We start from the raw sequence: 23,110 nt of genomic DNA, 5'->3' as shown, positions 1-23,110 counted from the left end.
ATGTAAATTTAGGTTACATTCAGGTCTTGGGTCCAACTTGAGTTTATTTTTGTAATAGTGGGAGATATGAGTCTTATTTCATTTTTCTGCAAATGGAGATCCACTTTTGCCAGCACCATTTATTAAAGAGACTATCTCTTACCTATTTAATGAGTTTTGACCCTTTGTCAAAGATCAGCTGTCCATAGGTGTATGGATTACTTCTGGGTTCATTATTTCTTCATTATAAACATCATACTCCTTTTTGGAAGAGCCCTGGAGGTGTAGTGGTTAAGCACTCAGCTGCTAATCAAAAGGTTAGTGACTCGAACGCACCAGCAGCTCCACGAGAGGAAGATGTGTCCATCTGCTTCCATAAAGATTCAGCCTTGGAAGCCTTATGGGCTGTACTACTCTGTCTTACAGGGGTTGCTATGAATTGAAATTTACTTGATGGCAGTTTAGATTTTTTGTTTTTAGTAGTTTTGTTTTTTTTTGGGGGGGGGGGGTGTTGTTTTGTTTCCCAGACTACCATGGAAACGTGTCAAGATGGAGCCTCCACAAGCCTTGATTTCTGAGTGACTATCTATGATGGACATATAGCACGAGTGAGAAATAAATTTGTTTTTAAGCCACTAACAGTTTGTAGCTGTTTCTTACTGCTTCATAACAAAGTCTATCATGAATAGTACAGCAATAAATACCCAAAAAGAATGAGAATTTATCTAGCAAAGTTCTTCATAACCGTTTTATCACAAATCTCTGCAGCAGGAGCATTTGGACACCCTGGTTTTTTAACTAGAACCCTGTATACTCATGTTCCCTTCTTTCTGAAGACATTTCCCTGGGAGTTACTAAGTTATCATGATCTATGTTGAGCTATGGTACCATGATAAATGAACAGGCAGAGTGGATAAATTCAGTAAATTTGAGAGGTACTAAGTTTTGAATCTGGTAAGACTGATTTGGTGGGTATGAGCGGGGAGAAGTTGCATTAGTGGGAACGGCTCCTGCAAAGGGTTAAAGGGAGACTTTCTTCATTTCAGACACTGGAGTAGCTGGGTAGAACAAACAGTTAAACATTGAACTACTAACCAAAAGGTTGGCAGTTCAAACCCACCCAAAGGTGCCTTGGAAGAAAGTCCTGACTATCTGCTTCCCAAAGGTCACAGCCTTGAAAAGCCTATGGAGCACAGTTGTACTCTGACACACATGGGGTCACCATGAGTCAGATTGACTCAACAGCTACTGGTAACTGGTAGTGCTCATTCAACTCTATCATATCTATTGCCAGTTCTCCTCTATTGAATTACGTATCTGTTCATAATACCAATTTCTCAAGACTCAGCTAATTTTAGAAATCTAGCTATTAATATATTTTAAAAAAAAAAAAAAAAAAACCTCACTGCCATCAAGGCAATTCTGACTCATAGCAACAATGCCCATTGAGCTTCTAAGGCATTAACTCTTCATGGAAATAGATTGCCCCATCTGTTTTCCACAGGGTGGCTGGTGGGTTTGAACCACCAGCCTTTTGGTTAGCAGTCAAATGCCTTAGGCACTGTGCCACCAGAGCTCCTTAGGTATTAATATAATGGGTATTGTGGTAGTTAAGTTTGTGTGTCAACTTGGCTGGGCCTGGCTGAGTGGCTGGGCAGCTGGATGCAGTATTCCCCATGATGATTGATTACCTCTACCATGGTAATCAACTCCATGGTAGAGTCTACTGTGAGCAGCTGAGTAGCTGCCTTAGGGATGTGGTCTGCTTCCCATATATAAGGAGAAGACTTGGGCAACGGTCTCTAGCTCACAGCACACTTGAACCCTGCATGTAGCCAAGTCATTGTTCAGCAGCCTGCCATGCTCTGCCGACCTTGGGACTTTCAATGGACTTGAATTAATGGCCTGCTGTGTGGTTTGGTAACATTGGGACTGTGCCTTTTTACTTGTCAACCTTGGGCTTGTCAGTTTCAGCAGCCAGCAGCTGAGTGAAGAAAAGCCTCCAGCTTCAGTGGGCCAGGAGCAGGAGGCAGAACTGAGCCCCAAGGTTGAGGGGCTTTTACCCAGCCCCAAAAGCCTGGCACTGAACTTAAAGCCTTCAAACTGTAAGAGAACAAACTCCTGTTTGATAAGGCCATCCTATTTGTGGTATATTCTTGTCAGAGTGGCAGTAGGTAACCAGAACAGGTATGAATTTTTCTCCACAAAATCACAGATATTTAATTATATTTCTATACATCAAAGCAACCTGGTACTGAGCTCCCACTCATCTGGAGAGATGTTCTCTCTCAGCCCTCTTGGGGATGGTCATACCTCTTCCTAGACTTGAACACGAATCTAAGGGCTCATGTAGCTCCTAGTAAATGTCATAAGAACAGCTTGATTACTAGTAAAAAGCTTATCATCCAAGCCTACAAAGACAAAGGTAGGCAGCTCCATTCTTTCACACCAAAGCATGGGGTCATTTCCCCACAATCCTCAAGGACATGTCTCCAATGTCCATGCCCTCTCCCACCTGAGGTTCTACCCTTTCTGCAGAAGCTGTGTGGCAGCAGGGCACAGGTCTTCATCACTCAGAGACTAAAACACTCACCCCTTCCTCAGCTCAGGGAAGAGCTGCTGTCCTTGTGGAGGAAGGAAGAGAACCTTATCTATCATGCACATTTAAATGTGTCTTGAAAGGAGAGTGCTGATGATGGTTGTCAAGTCTTTACATTTTGGGACTTTCAGGGGAGAATTCAGATGAATCTGCCTGTGGCTGTTTAGAACAACTTCCTGACAGACAGTAAGTATCCCAAATGAAGGCCTGAGGGCTGAGCTTTCACCCTTAGTTCTCTGCCCCAGTCTCTCTCACCAAACATGTCTAATCAGTCTCTTCAACCCTCAGCTTTCAGAGCTTCTCTGGAGTGAACCTGGGTCCTGGGAAGATTTTATTCCCAGCCTCCTCAACTCAGAGGACTGCATGAACCTGCAGGTAAGATACTGGTTCTTGGATGCATCATCAGTTGCTGACACCTCTTGCCCCAACCATGCCTCTACTAGTTGGTGAATGCCTTTAGCTTGTGGTTCAGCACTATGGAATACTGGAGTCCAAAATATGGGTGCCAACTCTGGCATAAATGAGGAGGACTGTCCCCACCAATGAGTGGGTCTAGGATTCATCTATAGCCCTAAAGCCTGGGCCCAGTGTATTAAGGGCTGGGAAGCCTTGGAGGGAAGAAAAAAAAAAGAGAGAGAGAGAGAGACAGAGAGTTCCTGGCTTGCACTTCATTCTTCACAGGGCTTGAAAGATCCCTCTGAACTTGACTCCTTCCTTATCTTGGCCCTTCCAACTAGCCCTGCCTCCTCAAGCCTCCAGGGAACTGGATTGTCACTTGCCCCCACCGCCTAACCAGAACTTAATGTTTTACATGAATCCAGATGGACTGCTCGGGAACAACACTGTCTGCCACACAAATTGTCATGTCATAGAGAGGCTGCCCCTGGGCTCCACCAGAGAGAGAATTGCAAAAGAAAACTTCTTCGTTGCTTTTGTTACTAGTTTTTCCTTCAGTTGGTGAAAACTCTTAAAATTCTAATCTTACCTCTGCTACAACTAAAAAGGAAATTTTTATCCCTACATCTTTGATAGAGAACCTGTTGTGCCCAGTGGACCAAAATCAGCTGGTGTGGCCATGGCTGGCCCCCTGCTGACAGGGGTAGAATATCCAGGAGGGTCAGCGTCCAGCAGGAATAGAAAGGAGCCCTTTCCTGCCATTACTGAGGCCACTAGTCAACTTGTGCAGCTGCTAGGGAAATGTACAGGCCTGAGGATTCCTGGAAGGTAGTGGGCCTGCCTCCTGTTGGGGTCAGGGCCAGTGGCATGCTGGACCCAGCTTGGCTTGCACTCGCAAGAGCCATGGTGGTGTGCGTTTCTTTCTAACTCTGCTGATTCAGTATGGTCACGTTGATAGTACCTAACTACAGGTTAAGGCTGACAAGCTGAAAGCTATGAACCAGCAACTAGAACCAAAAGCAGAGGGGAATTTGTGTGAGGGCCAAAAGGTGGGCTATCCTTTCAGTCTAGAGGTAAACACAAATGTGAAGCCCTTGTAATCAGCCTTTTATGGCTGATTAAACATGCTACAAGCAGGTCAGGTCTCTGCTACCAGATTCCTAATAGTCTTCCCTGCAGGAACGGGGGGGGGGGAGGTTCGGGGACTGAGCCTGGTTGTTCCAATCTTGCATTCTTTTGTAGTTGCCTTGTCCACGAACCCTCTCCCTTTCCATGAACCCTTTCCACATTACCATCAGCCAAAGATAATACAGTAAGTTATTCACACTGTTGCTTTCAGAGTTGGTTTCAAGCTCCCATCCTATCACTTATTCTTAAGGCTTGAAATTCCAACCATTAAGATGTGGCTCCCTTCTATTCATGTGTATTTCTATCCTTGCTCATCATTTCTACATCCCTCATGCCATCTTCCTCCAGAGCCACTGTTCATTGACCAAAGGCCCCCAGTCCACAGTGGTCTGGTCCTTCCCATCCCACTTGAAGAGCTCTTCTCCTCCCTCCCCAGATTCCATTCCCCTCTAACATCTCCCTCGCCTCCCTTCCTCCCCGAAAGTGGAATGAACTCATAAACTTTGAGAGAGTAAAGCAAGGATAAACGAAAGCACACAGGCTTTCCTCCATTCCAGCAGGTCACTAAGGTCAACACAGCTAAGGATTATTAAAAAACACAGGCCTTGCCTCCCAAAACCTAGACACTGACAGCTAAGATCTGTCCAGAGATGCCCAGGACTGAATGTCTGTGTGAGGCAATGACCCTGTTCTTGAACAATTTCTCTCAGAAAGATCAGCACAAGGTCAGACCCCATGAGGCAGAGGTTAAAGATGTCCCAAATGTCCAAACTACCGTACCACTCCATCATTCCAGACATTAACTCCTCCTCCTCCTCCCAGTAATTTCCCATCTTAGGATTCTGTATTTCGCTGTAATGCCTCACAGAACTCACAAACATCTAAGGGATCGTCTCATATAGTAGTGGTGGAGGCTGGCAGGCTGGTGAGTCCCAGGTCCACGAGTGGGTTTGGAGGATCCTCCCAATTCTTGGGGTTTGATGAACCTCTATCAGCAGATCAGATGACGGCTGCTGTCCCAAACCCAAGGTGAGATGAGGATGAGCCAAAACACAGAACGGGAGCAAGAGGAGGGCGAACCTTCCCAGGAGATTCATAGGTATACCCTCAAGGAAGCTATGGGTGGTGATTTGAATTATACCCTCCAGCAAGATAGGACTCAAGATACATTCCACCTGTGTTGCTCCAACAGAAATAACCTAAGTGGATCGCCTTAACAATCAGCAGCTCAAGGCAAATCCCACCACAGAGCCAACTGCCAGTCATTATAAGGAACAACTACTACCAGCTGCCCAGCCAAGTTGACACCCGACCTTAACTACCACACCACCCCAAACAGGCATGGATAATAGTATTTACAATATACCACAGAATGGAGGACAATGGCTAGAAAGGCCCTATCAAGCAATTCACCGCACCCTCCTTCCACAGAATGAGGCCTAAAATAATTGTGTATGTCATGGTTACTGTATGATTAAGCTGGATAATTATTGTACAATAGGCCAGTTACACAATAACAATCTCTATTGGTATAGATAGCGCTTTATTGTTTATTGTTTACATTTTCTTATATAATCCTTGTAGCAACCCTGAGGTAGATATTAGTATCTTAGTATCCCCACTTTACAGATGAGTAAACTGATGTCCTTAGGTTAGATTACCTGTCAAAGATTACACACTTACTAGTGGCAAAGCCACTGATAATTCCAAACCTAAGGGGATTCTTGCGTAGTTCACAGGCTGCTGCAAGGAAAAGTGGAGTTGAAAACTTCAACTGGGGAGGGCTGGTTTGTTCACTGATGTCCAAGGGGTCCCTCACCAAGAATGAACGAGGCACATTCACAAGCCAAGACTGGAACTGAACAGAAGCAGCTTGGAGTATCTGGGAGTTGTGAAGCAGGAAAAGGTCTTTAAGTGTGGTGAGAGTTGGCATTGCTTTTAGTTGCCGTTGAGTCTATTTGGACTCGTAGCGACCCCATGTGTGCAGAATAGACCTGCTCCATAGGGCTTTCAAGGCTGTGATCTTTCAGAAGAGGATCTCCAGGCCTGTCTTCCAGAGCACCTCTGGTTGGGTTCAAACCACCAACCTTTGGGCTATTAGTCAAGCACTTAATCATTTGTGCCACCTTGTTGTTGTTGTTGTTTGCCGTCGAGTCGGCCCCGACTCATAGCGACCCCTCCTCGGGTTTCCAAGGCAGTATCACTACGGAAGTAGGATTGCCCAACCTTCCTTCCGAGGAGTGGCTAGTGGGTTTGAACCGCCAGCCTTCTGGTGAGCAGTCAAGTGCCTTAGGCACTATGCTACCAGAGCTCCTTGTGCCACCTAGTAACTTCAAATATACACAGAGCCGAGCTTCCAAAGACAGCAGAAATAAGAGGTCATCTAGCAGCTGCTACTCCAGGGGCCAGCCACAGGGCAGGTGCAGCAGGGCCAAGAAGAGCTGCCAAGAGTGGTACCATCTCAGCTTGGCCAAAGCACAGTGACCTCGGAGCAGTGGTCCTTTGAATTTCTAAGAGCCTTAAGGATCTGCTGAACACCATAAAACCTCCCCCCAGAAAAATACAAATACACACATTCATACAACATTTTGCATACAATTTCAGGGAGTCCATGGACCCCCTGTGGAGAGCTTGAGAGCAATGGTGTTAACCTGAGTAAAGTCACTGATATAAACCTATCTCGGCGCTGCTTGTATTTCCCATGACTGGCTTCCATGAATATTTAGAATGTCATGAAGTTTATTTTTAACGAGAGTCAGGGAAAAGGGGTTCAGCCCACACTAGCCAGAGAAAAAGCAGCTGTGGCATGGCAGTGGTGGCAGCCAAGAGGCAAAAGCCGAAAAGAAAGATGGGGTCACAGGTACCTCTGCCCTTCCCAACCACAAGGTCACTTCAGGAGATTTTCTCTACGCACATTTAGAGAAGGGTTGTGGGGGTCATTTGGAGGTGGGGCAGTGATTTGTTCCTTTTAGAAAAGAAAGCAATTCTCTTGCTGGCTACAGGGCCTAACGGTTCTCCTGCCAATACCCCAGGCAACCTTCTCCCTTCCAACTCCCCAGAAATACACCTAAGCACTGGTCCATTCATGCACACGTGGCCAGGCTTCCTATGAACACCCATGTATTTACACACATTCTTTCATGGAAGAACTGGAATGGGAGACATTTCAGGGAAGAGATCCCATGTTGTAGCATGGGTGTCATGCACTTTAGTCAGATAAACTGGGAGAATCAACAAAACCACCCGAGGACTCAGTGCACATTATCCTCAACCACCTCTATCGCTTCTCCTTCTAGCCAAGGCCCAATCAGAAGCCAAAGTCTTAGCTGTCTCTTGTGTTCCAATCCCAAAACTAATGGGTCCGAAATAGGGGCCAGGGCTGAAGGAGCCACAGGGGTTCAAAGGGCAGGGTTAGGAAAAGCCCAATTAGCTGCAGCAGCAGCTCTTACCTCCCATGGGAATCAAAAAACCAGGCAAAGGCCTGACTTGGACATGAGCCTGTAGGCCCAGAAAGAGCAGATACTAAAGTCCAAGTGATCACTCAGACTCAAAAAAAGCTCAGAGATCCTGATGGTCTTCCAGGCCCAGTGATCCCACATGTCACTAATCACTCCATTCCAGTGACACATGCACTAGGAGTCATTTGCCCAGCTCTAGATTGATGTCTCATCACATGTGGCTAGAGGGGCCCCAGTTAGCCGAATGTGAGCTGGGCTTGGGCAAGGATCAAGCAGGAAGGGTGGAGGAAAGCCACCAAAGCCACTGCTCCTCTTGGCCAGGGCCAAGGGCAGCCGCTCATCTTCAGGAGAAGGGGAGGGAGGGTCCTGGCTATAGCTTGTGGTTCCAGATGGTGGGGCCCCCAGGTCCAAGCCCACCTTGTCTCGTGCCAGGAGTTCCCTCTGCCGCCGTCGCTGCTGATGCTGGCCAATCAGGAGAAGAGTTAGGGATGCTGCAAGAACTCCCAGGAAGAAGCCAGCCAACCCAGCCCCCACTGTGTGGGCCCTATTTTGGGGGCCCTGCCGGCTACCCCATACCAAACTATAAGCCGCTACTACGCGTGCCCTCCCACCCTCCTGACATTCACAGGCATAGGCACCCATGGCCCCTGGAGTCACCACCACTTCCAGCCCATCTTTCCGAGAGGTGAGTGCAGTCACTCCACCAGGCTGATGCCACACACAGGATGCCCATGCCGAGCTTGGGGAACATGGCAAGACTACGTGTGCAGCTGGTGCCACTGGAACTTCGAATACTACTGGGTATTCTGTAAAGAGACAGCAAAGACACAAAAGGTCGTGAGAATACAGGCTGGGGGTGTGATGAGGATAAATATTAGATATGAGAAGTGGTCACAGAGACAAAGCCAAAAAAGAGGATTCCTAATGAGGGTAAGATCCCAGGTCATCAGCTGCTATATCTCCCAGGATCTAAGTTTTAAAGTCGGCCCAAATGGCCAACTTTCCAGCTCTTTTTCCCATCCCACCCACATTTCCCTAAACCATACAGACCTCCAGGCTCCTTGGGACACAAAGAGGAGACATCTGCAGATTCCATGCCTTGCACCAGCCTATAAAGAGAACACATGGTATATCCAGTGTCAGTATTTCCTCTACCATCCTAAGTGTCACTGACCATGCACTCACTCGTTACATCCCCCATCATCTCATAAATCACTCCTATTGGCCAACATTATCACTAAATTTCTCCCCAATCAAAATCCAAATTGCCTCTTATGCCCCTTCATGACATCTGCCTTATCAAATTCTGCACATACTTCTAACAGCCCAGCAAATTAAACTGGATCTGTTAGAAAGATGTTTGGTGGGAGTGCTTTTTAAAAAAGATAGGAACTCCAAGATATACACTTGGTTATCCACAACCACAAGATTTCCATGGAGAAAAAATATGAAAATAACATCTTTTTTTTTTTTTTCTGTAATTTAAGAAAAAGAGCAAACTTCTATAAAAATTCTGTGGAGATCAGTGAGATGAGATGATCTCCACAGGCATAGACTACACGGTAACTCTCTCACTTCAATACTACTGAAAAATACTGGCTTTCTACTTCCGTAGTGATACTGCCTCAGAAACCCAAGGAGGGGTCGCTATGGGTTGCATCCGACTCCACGGCAATGGTTGAGTTTTTTTGCGTTTCTATGCATCTGTTTCAAACACAATACAATCCTCATACTTCCAAAATTTGGGTGAACTGTGTCTGACAGAGGGATAGCAAGGCAGATTACTAGTTGATGAACCCCCTAGCACCATTCCCAGAGGTAGGGGGAGACTCTGATGCCTCTATGGGATAGTTGTGTGTCAACTTGGCTGGGTCCGGTTGAATGGCTGGGCAGCTGGATGTAGTTATTCCCCATGATGAGACTGATAATCAACTCCATGATGGAATCTACCGGAGCAGCTGAGTAGCTGCTTTAGGGATGTGGTCCGCTTCCAGTATATAAGCAGCATTGAAAAAGGTCTCTGCAGCTTCTTGGCATGTTAGGACCTGGATGTAGCCGAGTCTTCATTTAGCAGCCTGCTGTATTTCCTGCCTATGCTGGGACTGGCTCTGGACTTGAACTAGTAGCATGCCCTGTTGTTTGGTAATATTGGGACTGTGCCATTTTATTTGTCGACCTTGGCTTGTTAGCCTCAGCAGCCAGCAGCTGCCTGAATGAAGAGACACCTCTAGCTCCAGTGTGCCTGGAACAAGAGGCAGAGCTGAAGCTCAAGGTCAAGGGGCTTTTACCCAGCCCCTAAGAGCTCAGCATTTTGAACTCAGATTTCTAGCCTCCTAAACTGTAAGAAAATAAATTCTTATTTGTGGTATGTCTGTTAGAGAAGCACCGAGGTAACCAAAATACTACTGGGGCTGTCAGTGAAGAAAGTCAGTCTGAATACATGAAAGCCTTGACTAACGATAGACTTAGCTTGAGTGGGAACTCCTTCAACACGAAATGAGCCCCCTGACATGTGCCCTGGGGCTGATACAAATTAACGGAAAGTTTACTAAGTAAAACGAAGATATATTAGTTCAGCTGAGCTTAGGGAACGTGACAAGACCACGTGTAGGAACTTCAAAGTCTGTTTTTCTCCCTTGTATGAACTGAGGTGTGAAGGATGGAGTGTACAGAAGGGTAACCCAGGGCAGTGGCACACCTGTACATGTATCTTAAGGGTACTAATGAAGCTTAAGAACACAGGATGCCCTAGCCTGATGGAATTCTTGTTTTAATGGATATTAAAACAATAACACACTAGTTTTTGACCTAGATGTTTAAAAGTTCTCCCAGGAGAAACTTGAAGATTAGGTCAGAGTTCTTAACCAAAAATGTGAAGCTGGCCAAATGTGCCATCTAATTGCTACCTTATATCCCCAACTGGTGAAAAGCCAAATGAGCAAAAGATGGCACTTATAATCCAAAATAAACGTCACAAAGACAAAATTAAGTTTTATCATTACTCTGTGTCAATTATCATTTTACACACTTTCACTCTGTTGTAACATGTGTGAATTAATTTGTTTTATTTCCAAAGACAAGTAGTTTACTTCTAAAACATGTGTAACCTTTAAATTAACTGGGGTTCAAAATAGGAAATCCCAAGGTGTGTTTGAAAAACTACTTTCCAAGCAATCAATTAAATATACTTCATTGAGAGGACTTAAGAAACATGTTAATCAATTATAATTGATGGACACTATTTTGGATCCTGACTGAAACAAACGATTTTCTTAAAAGTATATGCAAGTGGGAAAATTGGAACACTGACTGGATATTTGATGCCATTAAAAATTATTAAGGTTTTGAAATAATGGAAATATGGTTATGTTTTTAACCCAGAAAGATTTATCGATGAAACGATGTTGTTATTAGTTATCTAGTACTGCTGTAACAGAAACTCCACAAGTGGGTGGCTTTAACAAACAGAAATTTACTTTCTCATAGTTTGTTGTTGTTGTTGTTATGTGCCCTCAAGTCGGACCTGACTCCTAGCGACCCCTCCTTGGGTTTCCGAGGCAATATCACTATGTAAGTAGATTGCCCAACCTTCCTTCCGAAGAGTGGCCGGTGGGTTTGAACCACCAGCCTTCTGGTTAGCAGTCAAGTGCCTTAGGCACTATGCTACCAGAGCTCCTTTCTCATAGTTTAGGAGGCAGGAAGTCTGAATTCAGGGTGCTAGCTCTAGGGGAAGGCTTTCTCTCTCTGTCAGCTCTACAGGACGGTCCTTGTCTCTTCTGAACTTTGGTGCCTGGACAACCTTCATGTGGCTTGACATCTCTCTTCCTACATCTCTGCTTCTTAGCTTGCTTGTTTTAATCTCTCTTATATCTCAAAATATACCCTATACTAATCCTGTCTTATTAACATAACAAAAACAAGCCATCCTCAAAGAGAGTGTAACCACAGGAAGTACAACACAAATTTTAGGGAGGCAAAATTCAATCCATAACAGATGTGATGTTTAAGATTTGCTTCAAAATAGCTGGAAGTGAGTTAGGGTATTGATGAAACAAGATTGACCAGGAGTTAATGGATGTTAAAGGTTAGTGATGGACACATGGGAATTAAGTATACTATTCTCTCTACTTTTGAGTATGCTTGAAAGTTCCCAAAATAAAATGTTTTTAAGAGAGTCCTAATCTTGGAAAGATCCATATTGAAATATATAAGATGAGTATGATACTAGAGATTTGCTTCAAAATAATACAAAGGGACCAGGGGGCTGCTTATGGGTGAAACAAGGTTGGCCACAAGTTAATAACCGTTGAAGCTATATAATGAGTGTATAAGAGGGTTGAAATACTATACCCTTTATTTTAGTACATTTAAAATTTTCCACAAGAAAACATTTAAAAATTCTACATTGAAATTGCTGAGATGGCATATGGGTTTTTATGTATAATAAAATTTTAAAAATAAAAATAAAAAAAATTCTTCATTAGAACCATAAAACTTTTCCATTGATTAAAGTATTTCTTAAATAAGCTTAAAATTACTTTTTCTTGAAAAAAAAATGAATATTTATAAATAGGTTTTGACTATGAATCTAAAAATTTAAACCTTTATTAATTTCAAGATAAACTTCTCACAAGCAAAACAAAGATGCTATTCCGAATTAAACTGTATCTAGCCAGAAATTTTGTTTCCTGGTATAGCTTTACACACCAGAAGAAAAGCTTAAATCTTTAGTTGCTAAGAACTGGCAACACTCAGAAACCCTATATAGCATCACGCAGTTTCTCTCAGGCTAATCTGAATCAAAGGGAAAATGTCATTTTGGATCTTGGCCCCAATATGATAAGTTGAGAAAAGGAGAATTAAACTATTCTGCCTCTTCTCTTGTTTATAAAATCTAATACATGAGTTTTATCTTTCTAGAAATGTAAAATTACAAATTTGGGAACTTTCATATTAAATACCTTAAGTTTAAAAGGTAATTAAAACATAGTGTGTAATGAAACTGGAAAACAACATTTCTTCCTCAGGAAATTGTCTTAATCAATAGAAGTGGAAAAAAATATATATATACTAGTAAATTAAGTTGGTGTATTTATGAAATTTAACTTTTTAAAGTATCTTTGTGTCCCTTTTTTGGGGGGGTATGGAGGAAGGTCCAATCTTTTTTTAACAGCTTTATTGAGGTATATTATTAATACAAAATAAGCTGTACACATTTAAAGTATGCAATTTGAAAAGTTTGGACATATGTCCATACCATGAAACCACCACCACAACCAGGATAATAAGTATATTCATCACTCTCAAAAGTTTCCTTGTGTCACCTTGAAATGCCTCTTCCCACCTCTAGCGATCTGGTTTCTGCCTCTACAGATTTTCATTTTCTAGAATTTTATATAAATTGAATCATACAGAATAAAGTCCTTTTTGTCTAGCTTCTTTCATTTTAAGATTCAACCATGGTGATGGCATGTATTGGTAGTTCCTTCCTTTTTACTGTTCAGTAGTATTCCACTGTATGAATATACTGTATTCCCTTGTTGATGAAAATTTGGGTTGTATACTGTCTTTGGCCATTATAAATTAAGCTGCTACAAATGTTCATATACAAGCTTTTGTATGGACACAAGCTTTCATTTCTTCTGGAAATACCTAGGAGTAGGATGGCTAGATCATTGCAGTGTAGTAAATTACTTTGTGTGGCTTTTCTACCCATGAGTCTTTGTAAACTCCAAGGTAGGATTTGCTATGAGCAACTGAGGAGCTCCTGATTGCTGAAGGTGTCCACCTGGAGTATTTCTGTTGGGAGTGGCACAAAACAATGTTCTGGGAGGTGCCCACTCTCTCTCAGGTGCTTAGAGTTCTGATGCTATAATTGGCTAGTTTGACTACCCTTCCGGGCTCAAAAGGAGGCCTCCTAGAGGCAAAACTCTCTCTGACTGCTGGCTGAAGAAGATGTGCTGCTGAAAAAGACACGGGCTCCTGAGACACGCATTGCTAGGAAAGAGATGCAAGAGACACGTATTGCTGAGTGAGACACCGAGGGACCAGCACTGCTGAGAAAGAGACTGTGAGAGACTGTTGGCTGAGGGATGGTGGGCTGGGAGAGAGACTGAGCATTCTTCCTGAACTTGAGTTGTAGCCTGGTGCTTCCCTAATAAACCCTGTAATCTGTGAGTTCTGTATGAACCCAGGAGAGAGGTGGTGGGTGCTTTGGGAGAAACGGTTGGAGAAAGGGCTGGAGGGAGGCAGCATGTCTGGCCTGGCAGGAATAGGCCTTGGGTTACTGCTGGTAAGCCTGTCTTCCTCTTGTGGGGTTCTAGGAGGTCAGAATATGTGGCCCCCTTGCCGTTTTACAATCATATAACAGATGTATGTTTTATGTTTAAGAAATTGCCACATAATTAACGTCACTGACCTGTATACATAAACCAAACAAAACCAAAACCCACTGCCGTGGAGTCAGATCTAACTCATAGTGACCACTCCTTGGGTTTCTGAGGCAGTATCACTTCGGAAGTAGATTGCCCAACCTTCCTTCCGAGGAGTGGCATAGAAATAGTAAAAAACTGCAAATGTTTTGTTATATATATTTTACCACAATTATAAAATAAATGCAAAACTGCTTTCCAAAATGGTAGGGGGGCGGTTGTTAGCTGTTGTCAGCCTCAGGGAGAATGGAATGAAATACTGTCTAGTTTTGTACCACCTCCATGCCTCCATGATTGGCTGAGGATGGGACTAATGTAATACATAGGGTGTTTATTGGCTGATGTTCAGAAGGAGATTACCAGGCCTTTCTTCCTTGTCTGTCTTAGTCTAGAAGCTCCACTGAAACTTGTTCAGCATCACAGCAACATATAAGCCTCCACTGACAGAGGGGTAGTGGTTACATATGAGGTGTATTGGCCAGGAATCGAACCTGGGTCTCCCACATGGAAGAGTAATTCTATATTCCTACCAGCAATGTATGTTTCAGTTGCTTTACATCACCATCAACACTTGATATGGACAGTCTTTTTTTTCAGCCAATGACTCATTTAAATTAATAGGTCTCAACTTGGCTGCATTTTGGAATCACTTGGGAAGGTTTTTTTTAATTAAAAAAAAAAAAAAAAGTGATACCTAGGGTGCATCCTAGACCAATTACATGTGGGTTGTTGGATCAAGGTATCAGTGTTTTTAAAAGCCCCTTAGGTTATTCCAGTATACAAACAAGACTGAAAACCACAGGTCTAAGCCCTTTTAAAAGTTCTACATCCAGGAGGCATTAGCAGGTAAAGGGTGGATAGATTCAGGCCCAACCTGCAAAGGATCTGATGATCAGCTCAGATGGGGCTGAGCCATCAAACAGACATACTGACAATGTAGAGTCAATGTACATTAAGCCAAACATTGTAATAGTTGAGAGACAATACACAGAAAGACATATGGGTGGCATACACAGGACAGATAAAAGATAAAGAGCAGAGTCAATGAAGATGGCATTGATGGTGCAGAAATAACAGGTTAAAAACATTCATACAGCAGAGAAAAAGGACACAAGCAGACAAATCGCAATCAAAGAAACAGAAATGACCATTAAATGAAAAAAGAAATAGCCTGCCCAATAATCAACTAAATAAAATTTAAATAACAAGGAGATTCTAGTTTTGCCTGTAAGACTGGGAAAAAGTAAAATAAATCATCCCAATTTTGTCAGAGATATGGGGAAACAAGCATTTTCTGATGTACTTTTTTGAACCCCAGAATTATATGAAAAACGAGGCTTTATGGTATAATGGATCAGACGTGTAAAGGGAATGCCATGCAACAGAGGGAAAATGATGTGGAAAGGACCCTCAATATATCTGATGTGTCCAGGAAACCAGTCTTAAATCAACCTATCTATTTTCTGCTAACTCAGATTACACTGGATCTTCTTAGTGTAAAAATCACCCTCAACTCCCTTCCTTTACTGTGAGAACTAGGAAGGAGTTGTCTGGGATTGTCTCAATAGTGTTGGGTTACTTATAGATAATGAGCAAACCACTCAGTGGGCAGCTTGAGCCTGACTACAGAACCTGAGCCCTTCCTGGGAAGAGTTCATTATTGACCTCCTGACATTCATCTTTAGTCACCCATCCATCCCCAAGAACCCTCCTGGAGAAAATAGGAATGGGATTCTATATTTTTTTGTCCAACTTTTGAAAATGAACAGGAAATCATTTTGGTAAGGTCCCTGGAGAACTATCTGTTTTTAATAAGGGGCATGATACAATCTGACAAAAGTTTTTAACTATCTTCTGATGAAAGTGGGTAGTAGGAGCCAAAACTGAACAAAGGGGTGATGAGTTAGGAGATTATTAGAAAGTCTAATTAGAAGCAATGTCTCTTGAACTAGAGTGGTGGCAGGGCAGAGATGGAGAGAAGAGGGTGGGCTGAGGATATGTTTTGGAGCTAGAATCAATATAAGCTGCAATATAATGTGGCTGATATATGGTTGGAGCCACTGGATGAATGGAGGGTCCTTTATTGAGATAAGGAAAACCAGAGGAGGAGCATCTGAGGAAAAGAGGAAATAACAATGTAAACCTAGACTTGCTAAGTTTACATTGCTTATGAAGCATCCAAGGGGAATATTAAGTAGATAGTTGGGTAGAGAATTCTGTAGCTCAGTAAGAGATACATTTGTGGTTGCCATGAACAGTCAGATCACATTGAAAGCGGGAATGAAATCACCTAGAGAGAATGTGAAAATGTAAAGGGAGTCCAGGATTGTCCCTTGAGGAACATCAACAATCGTAAGTTGCATGGAAAAGGAGTCAGTAAGGGAGACAGGCTAGTGAAGTAGAGAGGAAAACCAGAATACAGAATTAACAGAAAGCAAGAGGAAAGAGTGTTTCAAGGAAAAAGTTATGGTCAGCTGTGAAAAACTTCTGAGAGTTCTTATAAGATGAGAAGTGAAAAGTGCCCGCTAGAGTTGGCAAGATGGAGGTCAAGCACACAATCAGAGCAGATCCAGCAGAGAGGCAAGAACATTGATGTGTGGCACAAGATGGGCAGACAGATGAGTTAGTATGAATTGACAGATGGACACACAAGTGACACAGACAGATAAAAGGGAAAAAAAAGAAAAACAGGCCAACATTAACAGATTGATGAGAAACAGACACAAACATGGGGGTGGAGCAGAGCCCCAGGACAGCAGGCAAGAGACCAATGTGGCTACACTCACCCTCCATGCTCCTCAGTATGGGGCACACAAGCTCCTAGCCGGAAGCTCCAAGCACAGACAGGGTCTTGAGCCAGGATGCACTCTGAGCAGCTCTGGAGACGGCCACAGTTTGTTGTATTTACTTGTGTCACCTCAGTACGGGAGCCAACCAAGAGCCACTCCTAGAGAAAGGGAACAGGTAAGAATACACTCAATCTGCCACACCTCAGGGTCACAAACTGGACTCAGACATCTGGACTCAAATATCTCCCTACCAGACCCCCCAAAATCTACAACTCACTTGATACAATTTCATGTTCTCAATTGGCTGTGGCTCTGAGAATAAGGTCAGATCCTCGAGGACGCTGAGTTGGGCTCCAATCTGCACTGCTCGGTGGAGATGTCCATCCTCTAGGAGGCAGGCAAGGGGCAGGACATAATGACAGCTCTACATCTGTGTATGAGATGCTGACACCTGACAAGATTATGTCTGCACTGGGTATGCAACTGCTGGACTATTAAATATACCTGTCCCCAGGTAGAGCACGTCATAGTCTTTCCCTGAAAGGCTAGTCACCGTGTGTGCCACAATTCTGAGATACACTGTATCTGTAGTGACAAGCAGGGGGTGGCCATCAGCTGGAAACACCGGCCTGTCCATGAGTGGGTGGTCCCGGACGAAGGTGAGCACACGGTCAGGCAGGGAGAGAGACGAGCCAAACCGCTGGAGCTTCATGTTGTTGGTGATACACTAGAGGAAACACAAGGGTGGCTAACAGAGCTTCCAAGTGCCAGGAGGTGTCAGTGATGCTTAGGTGGGCTCTTACCCTCATGGAAGCTCTATATTTCAGGCCTGGGGATAAAGAGCTCACCCAGCACTCTTACCTCTCCAGGTCTTGGCTGGGGCACATCAATGTCCAAGACAGGCAGTCCCCTGTTGCAGTCATGTTTCAGCTCTCTGAAGGGACCATTCAGCGCTGTCCGAATGTCTTGTGGTCTGAAGGCACAGACAGCAGAGATGGCAGCTCCTTCCCTGGAAGAATCACAGTTAGAGTCAAATATTTGGAGGGAGCTAGGGGAAAACAACTCATCCTTTGTCAAATGAGATAATCCATGAGAAATGCACAAGGAACCATGCCATCGTGGGAGGGAGAGTTCTCCCTCTCTGGAGAGACAGCACTGACAATGCATCAATCCCACGTATCTCCCACCCTATAACTCTCCTCCACACCAGGACCCCCTCACCACTGGGAGGAAAAGATGCCATAAAAGATGGGAGTCCTTGCTCCATGCTCCGGTCGCAGGATGGCCATATCCTGCAGGACACTGGAGGCCCGGCCATGCTCAGGCCCCGGACACAGGAGGTCAGCCTTCAGAAACGTTGTCCACCTCTGTTGGAGGGTCTTCCGGCCCCCAAGGTCCCCCTAGAGTGACAAGCACATGGGAAGTTCTCTTTAGAAGACTAACATTGTGGAGAAGTGTAGAGACCAACACAAGTTTCCTCCCTGACTTCAGGACAGACACAGACAGATAGGGAGACAAACACATAGAAATGCAAGAACAGAAATACTGAGTAATTGTGTAAGATAATGAGACACATAGGTTCAGTGTCAAGATGAAAGGGACCACAATAAAAGGTTGGTGACTAAGTTACTGTCCACTTATGGAGTACTGTGCTGTGTATTTTACAAGAATTACCTCATTTAGTCTTCAACCCTCGTAGATAGGTATGATTAGTATGTTCATTTTACAGATTAGGTTCAAATATGTCTAAGAACATGCCCTGAGTCACACAGACAGTATGTTGTGGAGCAAAGAAGAAAAGGCAGAGGGAAAAAAAAAAAAAAAAGACAGAGGAGAGATGCAAAGACAGACACCCAGAGAGGAAAATAAAAGAGGACAGTCACAGCAGAAGCAGACAGCTGGGACTGGGATCTCACCGCACACACGCGGGCCACCCGTGGGACCTTAATGCGCTCATATGAGTCAAATGCCCGAGACGTCTCCGTAAAGAAGAAGTAGATTTCGTCGTCTCCATCTTCATCCCCCCACTCCGCTGGGCTCAAGACCATGGCTGCGACAAAGGCTGGGGCTGGGGAGATCCAGGGCCTCAGTTCCTCACAGATACTTCCTGGGGCCACCCAGCCTCCACCCTTCCTGCCCCCCATAGTAACCCTCCCTCTGGCCCCACCGTTAAGCCAGGATGGTGAGGTCTCTGTCCGAATCCAGTCCTCATTATGACCCACAGCCCGGGAGATAATCGGCTCCGTCCCCAGGTAGTTTTTCACAGTGGCAGCATAGAGGACACCCCCTGCAGGGCAACAAGGAAAAGAGGAGCTGTCAGAGACCCATGGAGGAAAGCAAAAGGGGTCACAGACAGGGCAGGGAATAAAGCAGGAGCAGAAACCATTCGGGACCAAGCACCATTAAGTGCCAGGCACAGCTACACACATAATAGATGCCACCTCACTTAAAATAAAAGCAGGAAATAAGGTGCTCTAAGGTAGTAAGGGAAATGAGTGTTAAGGGGAAACTGCCAGAATGCTTATGTTTATGGAGAGAAAATAAAGGCCCTATCTGTGGAAATCAGTTTTTTGGAGACTTCTTCATACCATAATATGCTAATTTTCCTGTGATTTCCAGAAGGGGAGTTGCTCTGCAGTATGCCCCAAGTTTATTTAAGATTACCCACTTTGGTAAATGTCTGAGACATTTAGTGTTCCTTCTGAACAGGAGTGGATGTACCGTGCTCTAGAACAAGCCAAAACTTTAGAGTCTCCTAGAATCAACTAGAGGCTTGAAATGCAGATTCCTAGCTCTGGGCTCAGGAATTCTCATTCAGTAGATTTGGGGTGTGGCCCAAGAAATTGTATTTCAAACAAGCAACCAAGCAAGCAGGCAATTCAGAACCTCACTTTGAGAAATACCACTCAAGAGGATTAATGGGAGTCTCACAGACAGTCAGGGGAGGCAAAGAAGAATTGAATCCTCCTTCCTGGTACAGTAGAGGGCCACAAGCTCTCCAGGAGAGGTGAGGATTAGGCAACAGACACTCTGAAAGGAAAGTGAAGCTCTGTGGGCTGAATGTGAGAGACAAAGAACTTGGGCATGAGTAGGCACAAAATGACTCCAGGGGTAGGAAAAGGCCAGAAACACATTGGAAGGGTCTTTAGTCTCACAGGTACTGTGGAGGAAACAGGCATTCTTTCACCACCTATTATGTACAAGGCTCTGTACCAAGTTCTAGATATTTCATTGGCTCTGAGAATTTGCATCTGAGTCAGGAAGATGAACACATCATCAGATGCTAGGAAGAGATGCAGGAGCACAGAGAAGGACCCAGCTACATACACCTGGAGGAGGTAACATCTGAACTGAGTGTGAAGAATGAGAAATTTTCCACTAGAAGGAGGAGGACTCCAAGGAGAAAAACAAGCAATGGTGAAGAGGTGAGCATGTTCAGAGGTGGCAGAACCCTTCTTGTGGCAGAAGCTCCAATTAGGGAGAGGGGCAAATGAGCTGAGATGAAGTTGAAGATGCAGAGATGGGCACCCAACTGTCATGCATCTTTGAGGGAATGTGGACTTTATCCTATAGGTAATCAAACAGAGTTCCTGAGGACTGTTCAGTTAACTGGCCTAATATATTTTTAAAGTTTCTCTTCTCCATATAGTTTAATGAGTTGTGCCGGGGTTCTTAAAAGCTTGTTAACAGCCATCTAAAATAAAACAATTAACCACTATTCACCTGGAACAGCAAAGGAAGAAAATTCAAAAATCAGAGAAGGAACTAAACTACAGTTGTAATCTCCTCCATGAACTATGGCCTCCTTTGTCATGGGACCAGAACTGGATGGTGCTCAGCTACCATTTCTGAATGATTTGATCAAGGGCTCAACAGATGAATCTTGATCAAATGGGGAAAAAAAGTAAAACAGAATTCCAAATTCTTACAGAAGCCACACTTATGGATTTACTGAGACTGAGGGCCTCCTGCACCTAAAGTCCTGAGAAAACTTTAAACCTTGAACTGATGTTATCTCCTGAAGAAGAAAAGAAATCACCTTGAGCAATACACTCCTTTAAAGAATTATTTATATGAGATAGAATTAATAACAGTAACTCTAAAGCATAGATAACAAGCTTAGAGGGTAGTAAACCTAAGTTAATGTTGGTGAAAAACGGGGGCAGAAGTAGTGAGAATGGTGTCACAACATCAAGAATGTAACCAATGTCATGTAGAAATGTACGTGTAGAAATTCATGGGTCTATGTTCTACTGTGCATATTTTCATTTAAAAAAAAAAAAAAAAAACAGTTCTGGGTGATTAACAGGCTTAACTGCTAACTGGAAGACTGAAGATTTGACTCCACTCAGCAGCTCCTCAGAAGAAAGGCCTGGCAATCTACTTCTAAGAAACTAGCTAATCTGAGGAAGATGTAGCCCAATTTTTTAAGGCAGCACAGACTGGCCATAGTAATTCAGAGGCCACACAATTGGGAGAGAGCAAAAAGAGATGACCATGATTCTGTGAGAGAGTGCTACTGAATCTCACTTAGGCCCAAGATGGACTGGCACTAGGACTGGGAGGGACTGCAACGGCAGCAGAGCAAGGGGAATACTTGAAATAGACAGTGATGCAGAGGGAAACAACCAGCTCCCTGCCCTGTTGGACACCGTAAGAAAATTTTTGAAGGGGCGCCCATGAGAGAAAAACATAGAGAGGCCCCCACTTTCACCCAAGTTGAGCCTCACCACTTACATCAAAGTCTGTGACCAGCTAAACATCCCCTTTCCTATGCACACATTTTAAATTCCAGACATCAAGCATCTAGGACTGAATCAGCACTGAAAAACACCTAAGGATAACAATGTCCTCTAGTGGTTCTTGGAAGACACCAAGCCAAATACCATGAGTTGATTCTGACTTGAAGTAACCCTGTGTGGTGCAGTGGAGCTACCCCATGGGATTTCCAGGGTTGTGAATCTTTGCAGAGGTGGGCTGCCACATCTTCTTCCCACAGAGCAGCTGGCAGGTGCAATCTCTGGCCTTTCGGCTGTCAGTCAGGCATTTGGCCACCGTGCCACCAGGATATTCAATCAGAAAACTTTCTCACAGAAAACAGAATACAAAGTTTAAATTAAAAACACAAAGATAATAAAATGGCCCAAATAAAAAAAAATAGTAAAACATACAAAATCACAAGAGAAGAATGACCAGTCAAAAGTAAAACCTGAAGAAGAAGAAATTTCTCCTACGGATGCCAGAATAATACAAAGAATCGATAATTTTCAGACTATGTTCGCAAATATGTTTAAGGAAAGCAAAAAGCACACAGAAAAAAAGAAACTAGCAGCGACAGGAAACAAATAGAGGAAGAAAATGAAAGATTCAAAAAGGAAATTTAAAATATACATATAAAAAAAGCAAGAACTACTGGAACTTAGGATAAAGCAACTGAATTAGAAAAAGCAAGAGAACACTTAACAGTAGAGTCAAACAGATAGAAGATAGAATAAATGAAGTAAAAGACAAAACAACTGATCTTATCAAGTCTCAAGAGAAAAGAACAAAGAAAAGCAAACAAACCCAAAAGGAAACATGGGATTTTTAAACTATGAAATCCAAACATTAGAATTATTAGAATCACAGAGCACCGAGTCAATAATAAAGGCATAGAAACATATTTTCCAAGAGATAATCAGTGAGAATTTCCCAGATCTGAACAGAGAACTTAGCCCACAAATACAGGAAGCTACATGAACTAATAGAGACACAAAAAGATCAACTCCACATTATAACTTAATAAAATTCTTGAAAACCAAAGACAAGGAAAGAATTCTAGAAGCAATAAAAGAAAAATGCAATATAACATACCAAGAGGCTGTCATAAGAATAAGTGCATATTTGATAGCCTTCGAGACAAGAAGAACCGAATGGTGCCCGGCTACCAATGCCAACCACTCAGGAAAGGATCAAATCTGGAGATCCTGGATAGAGTGAGAGGGAAAACATGGAACAAAATCCAAAAACTCAATAATGACCAGAATTACTGGTCAGATGAAGTCTGGTGAGACTCCCAATACTATGGCCCTGAAATACATTCAGCGCCTGGAATAAAACTCATCCCCAGGGGCAGGCTCTCAGCCCAATGGTTAGCGAGATGTACACACAGACCACTCAACCCAGGGTGCTGCACCCACACACTCAATGGTAATGCATCCCCTAGAGCAATCAACCATGGGACACCAAAGGATCAACATTCAAACTGAGGACAAGCAGGACAAAAAGGATTATGAGGGGCACAGGGGGAGTGTGGCAGGGTAGGGAGGGGAGGAGGCTGGGCTGGGGTTG

General features: G+C 43.7%; 1 protein-coding gene across 1 annotated transcript in view; it reads right to left on the bottom strand.

Annotated features, from left to right (window-relative positions):
- Positions 1–7,755: 7,755 nt before the first annotated feature.
- SEMA4F (ssemaphorin 4F) overlaps positions 7,756–23,110 on the bottom strand; it is a 44,747-nt gene continuing 29,392 nt past the window's right edge. The window contains exons 6-14 of the mRNA XM_007952661.2: positions 18,948–19,067; positions 18,697–18,848; positions 18,002–18,180; positions 17,642–17,789; positions 17,285–17,507; positions 17,058–17,167; positions 16,778–16,938; positions 8,611–8,669; positions 7,756–8,366 (exon numbers count right to left, since the gene is read on the bottom strand). Of these exons, the coding sequence (XP_007950852.1) occupies positions 7,756–8,366; positions 8,611–8,669; positions 16,778–16,938; positions 17,058–17,167; positions 17,285–17,507; positions 17,642–17,789; positions 18,002–18,180; positions 18,697–18,848; positions 18,948–19,067 (1,763 nt within the window). The remainder of the gene's footprint in view (positions 8,367–8,610; positions 8,670–16,777; positions 16,939–17,057; positions 17,168–17,284; positions 17,508–17,641; positions 17,790–18,001; positions 18,181–18,696; positions 18,849–18,947; positions 19,068–23,110) is intronic.

Source organism: Orycteropus afer, unplaced genomic scaffold, assembly GCF_000298275.1.
Source record: "Orycteropus afer afer isolate SDZICR_OR568_19922 unplaced genomic scaffold, OryAfe1.0 scaffold00354, whole genome shotgun sequence".
In the NCBI taxonomy this organism is placed as follows: domain Eukaryota; kingdom Metazoa; phylum Chordata; class Mammalia; order Tubulidentata; family Orycteropodidae; genus Orycteropus; species Orycteropus afer.
The sequence above is the reverse complement of the archived record's forward strand: the minus strand, read 5'-3'. Positions and strand labels throughout refer to the sequence as shown.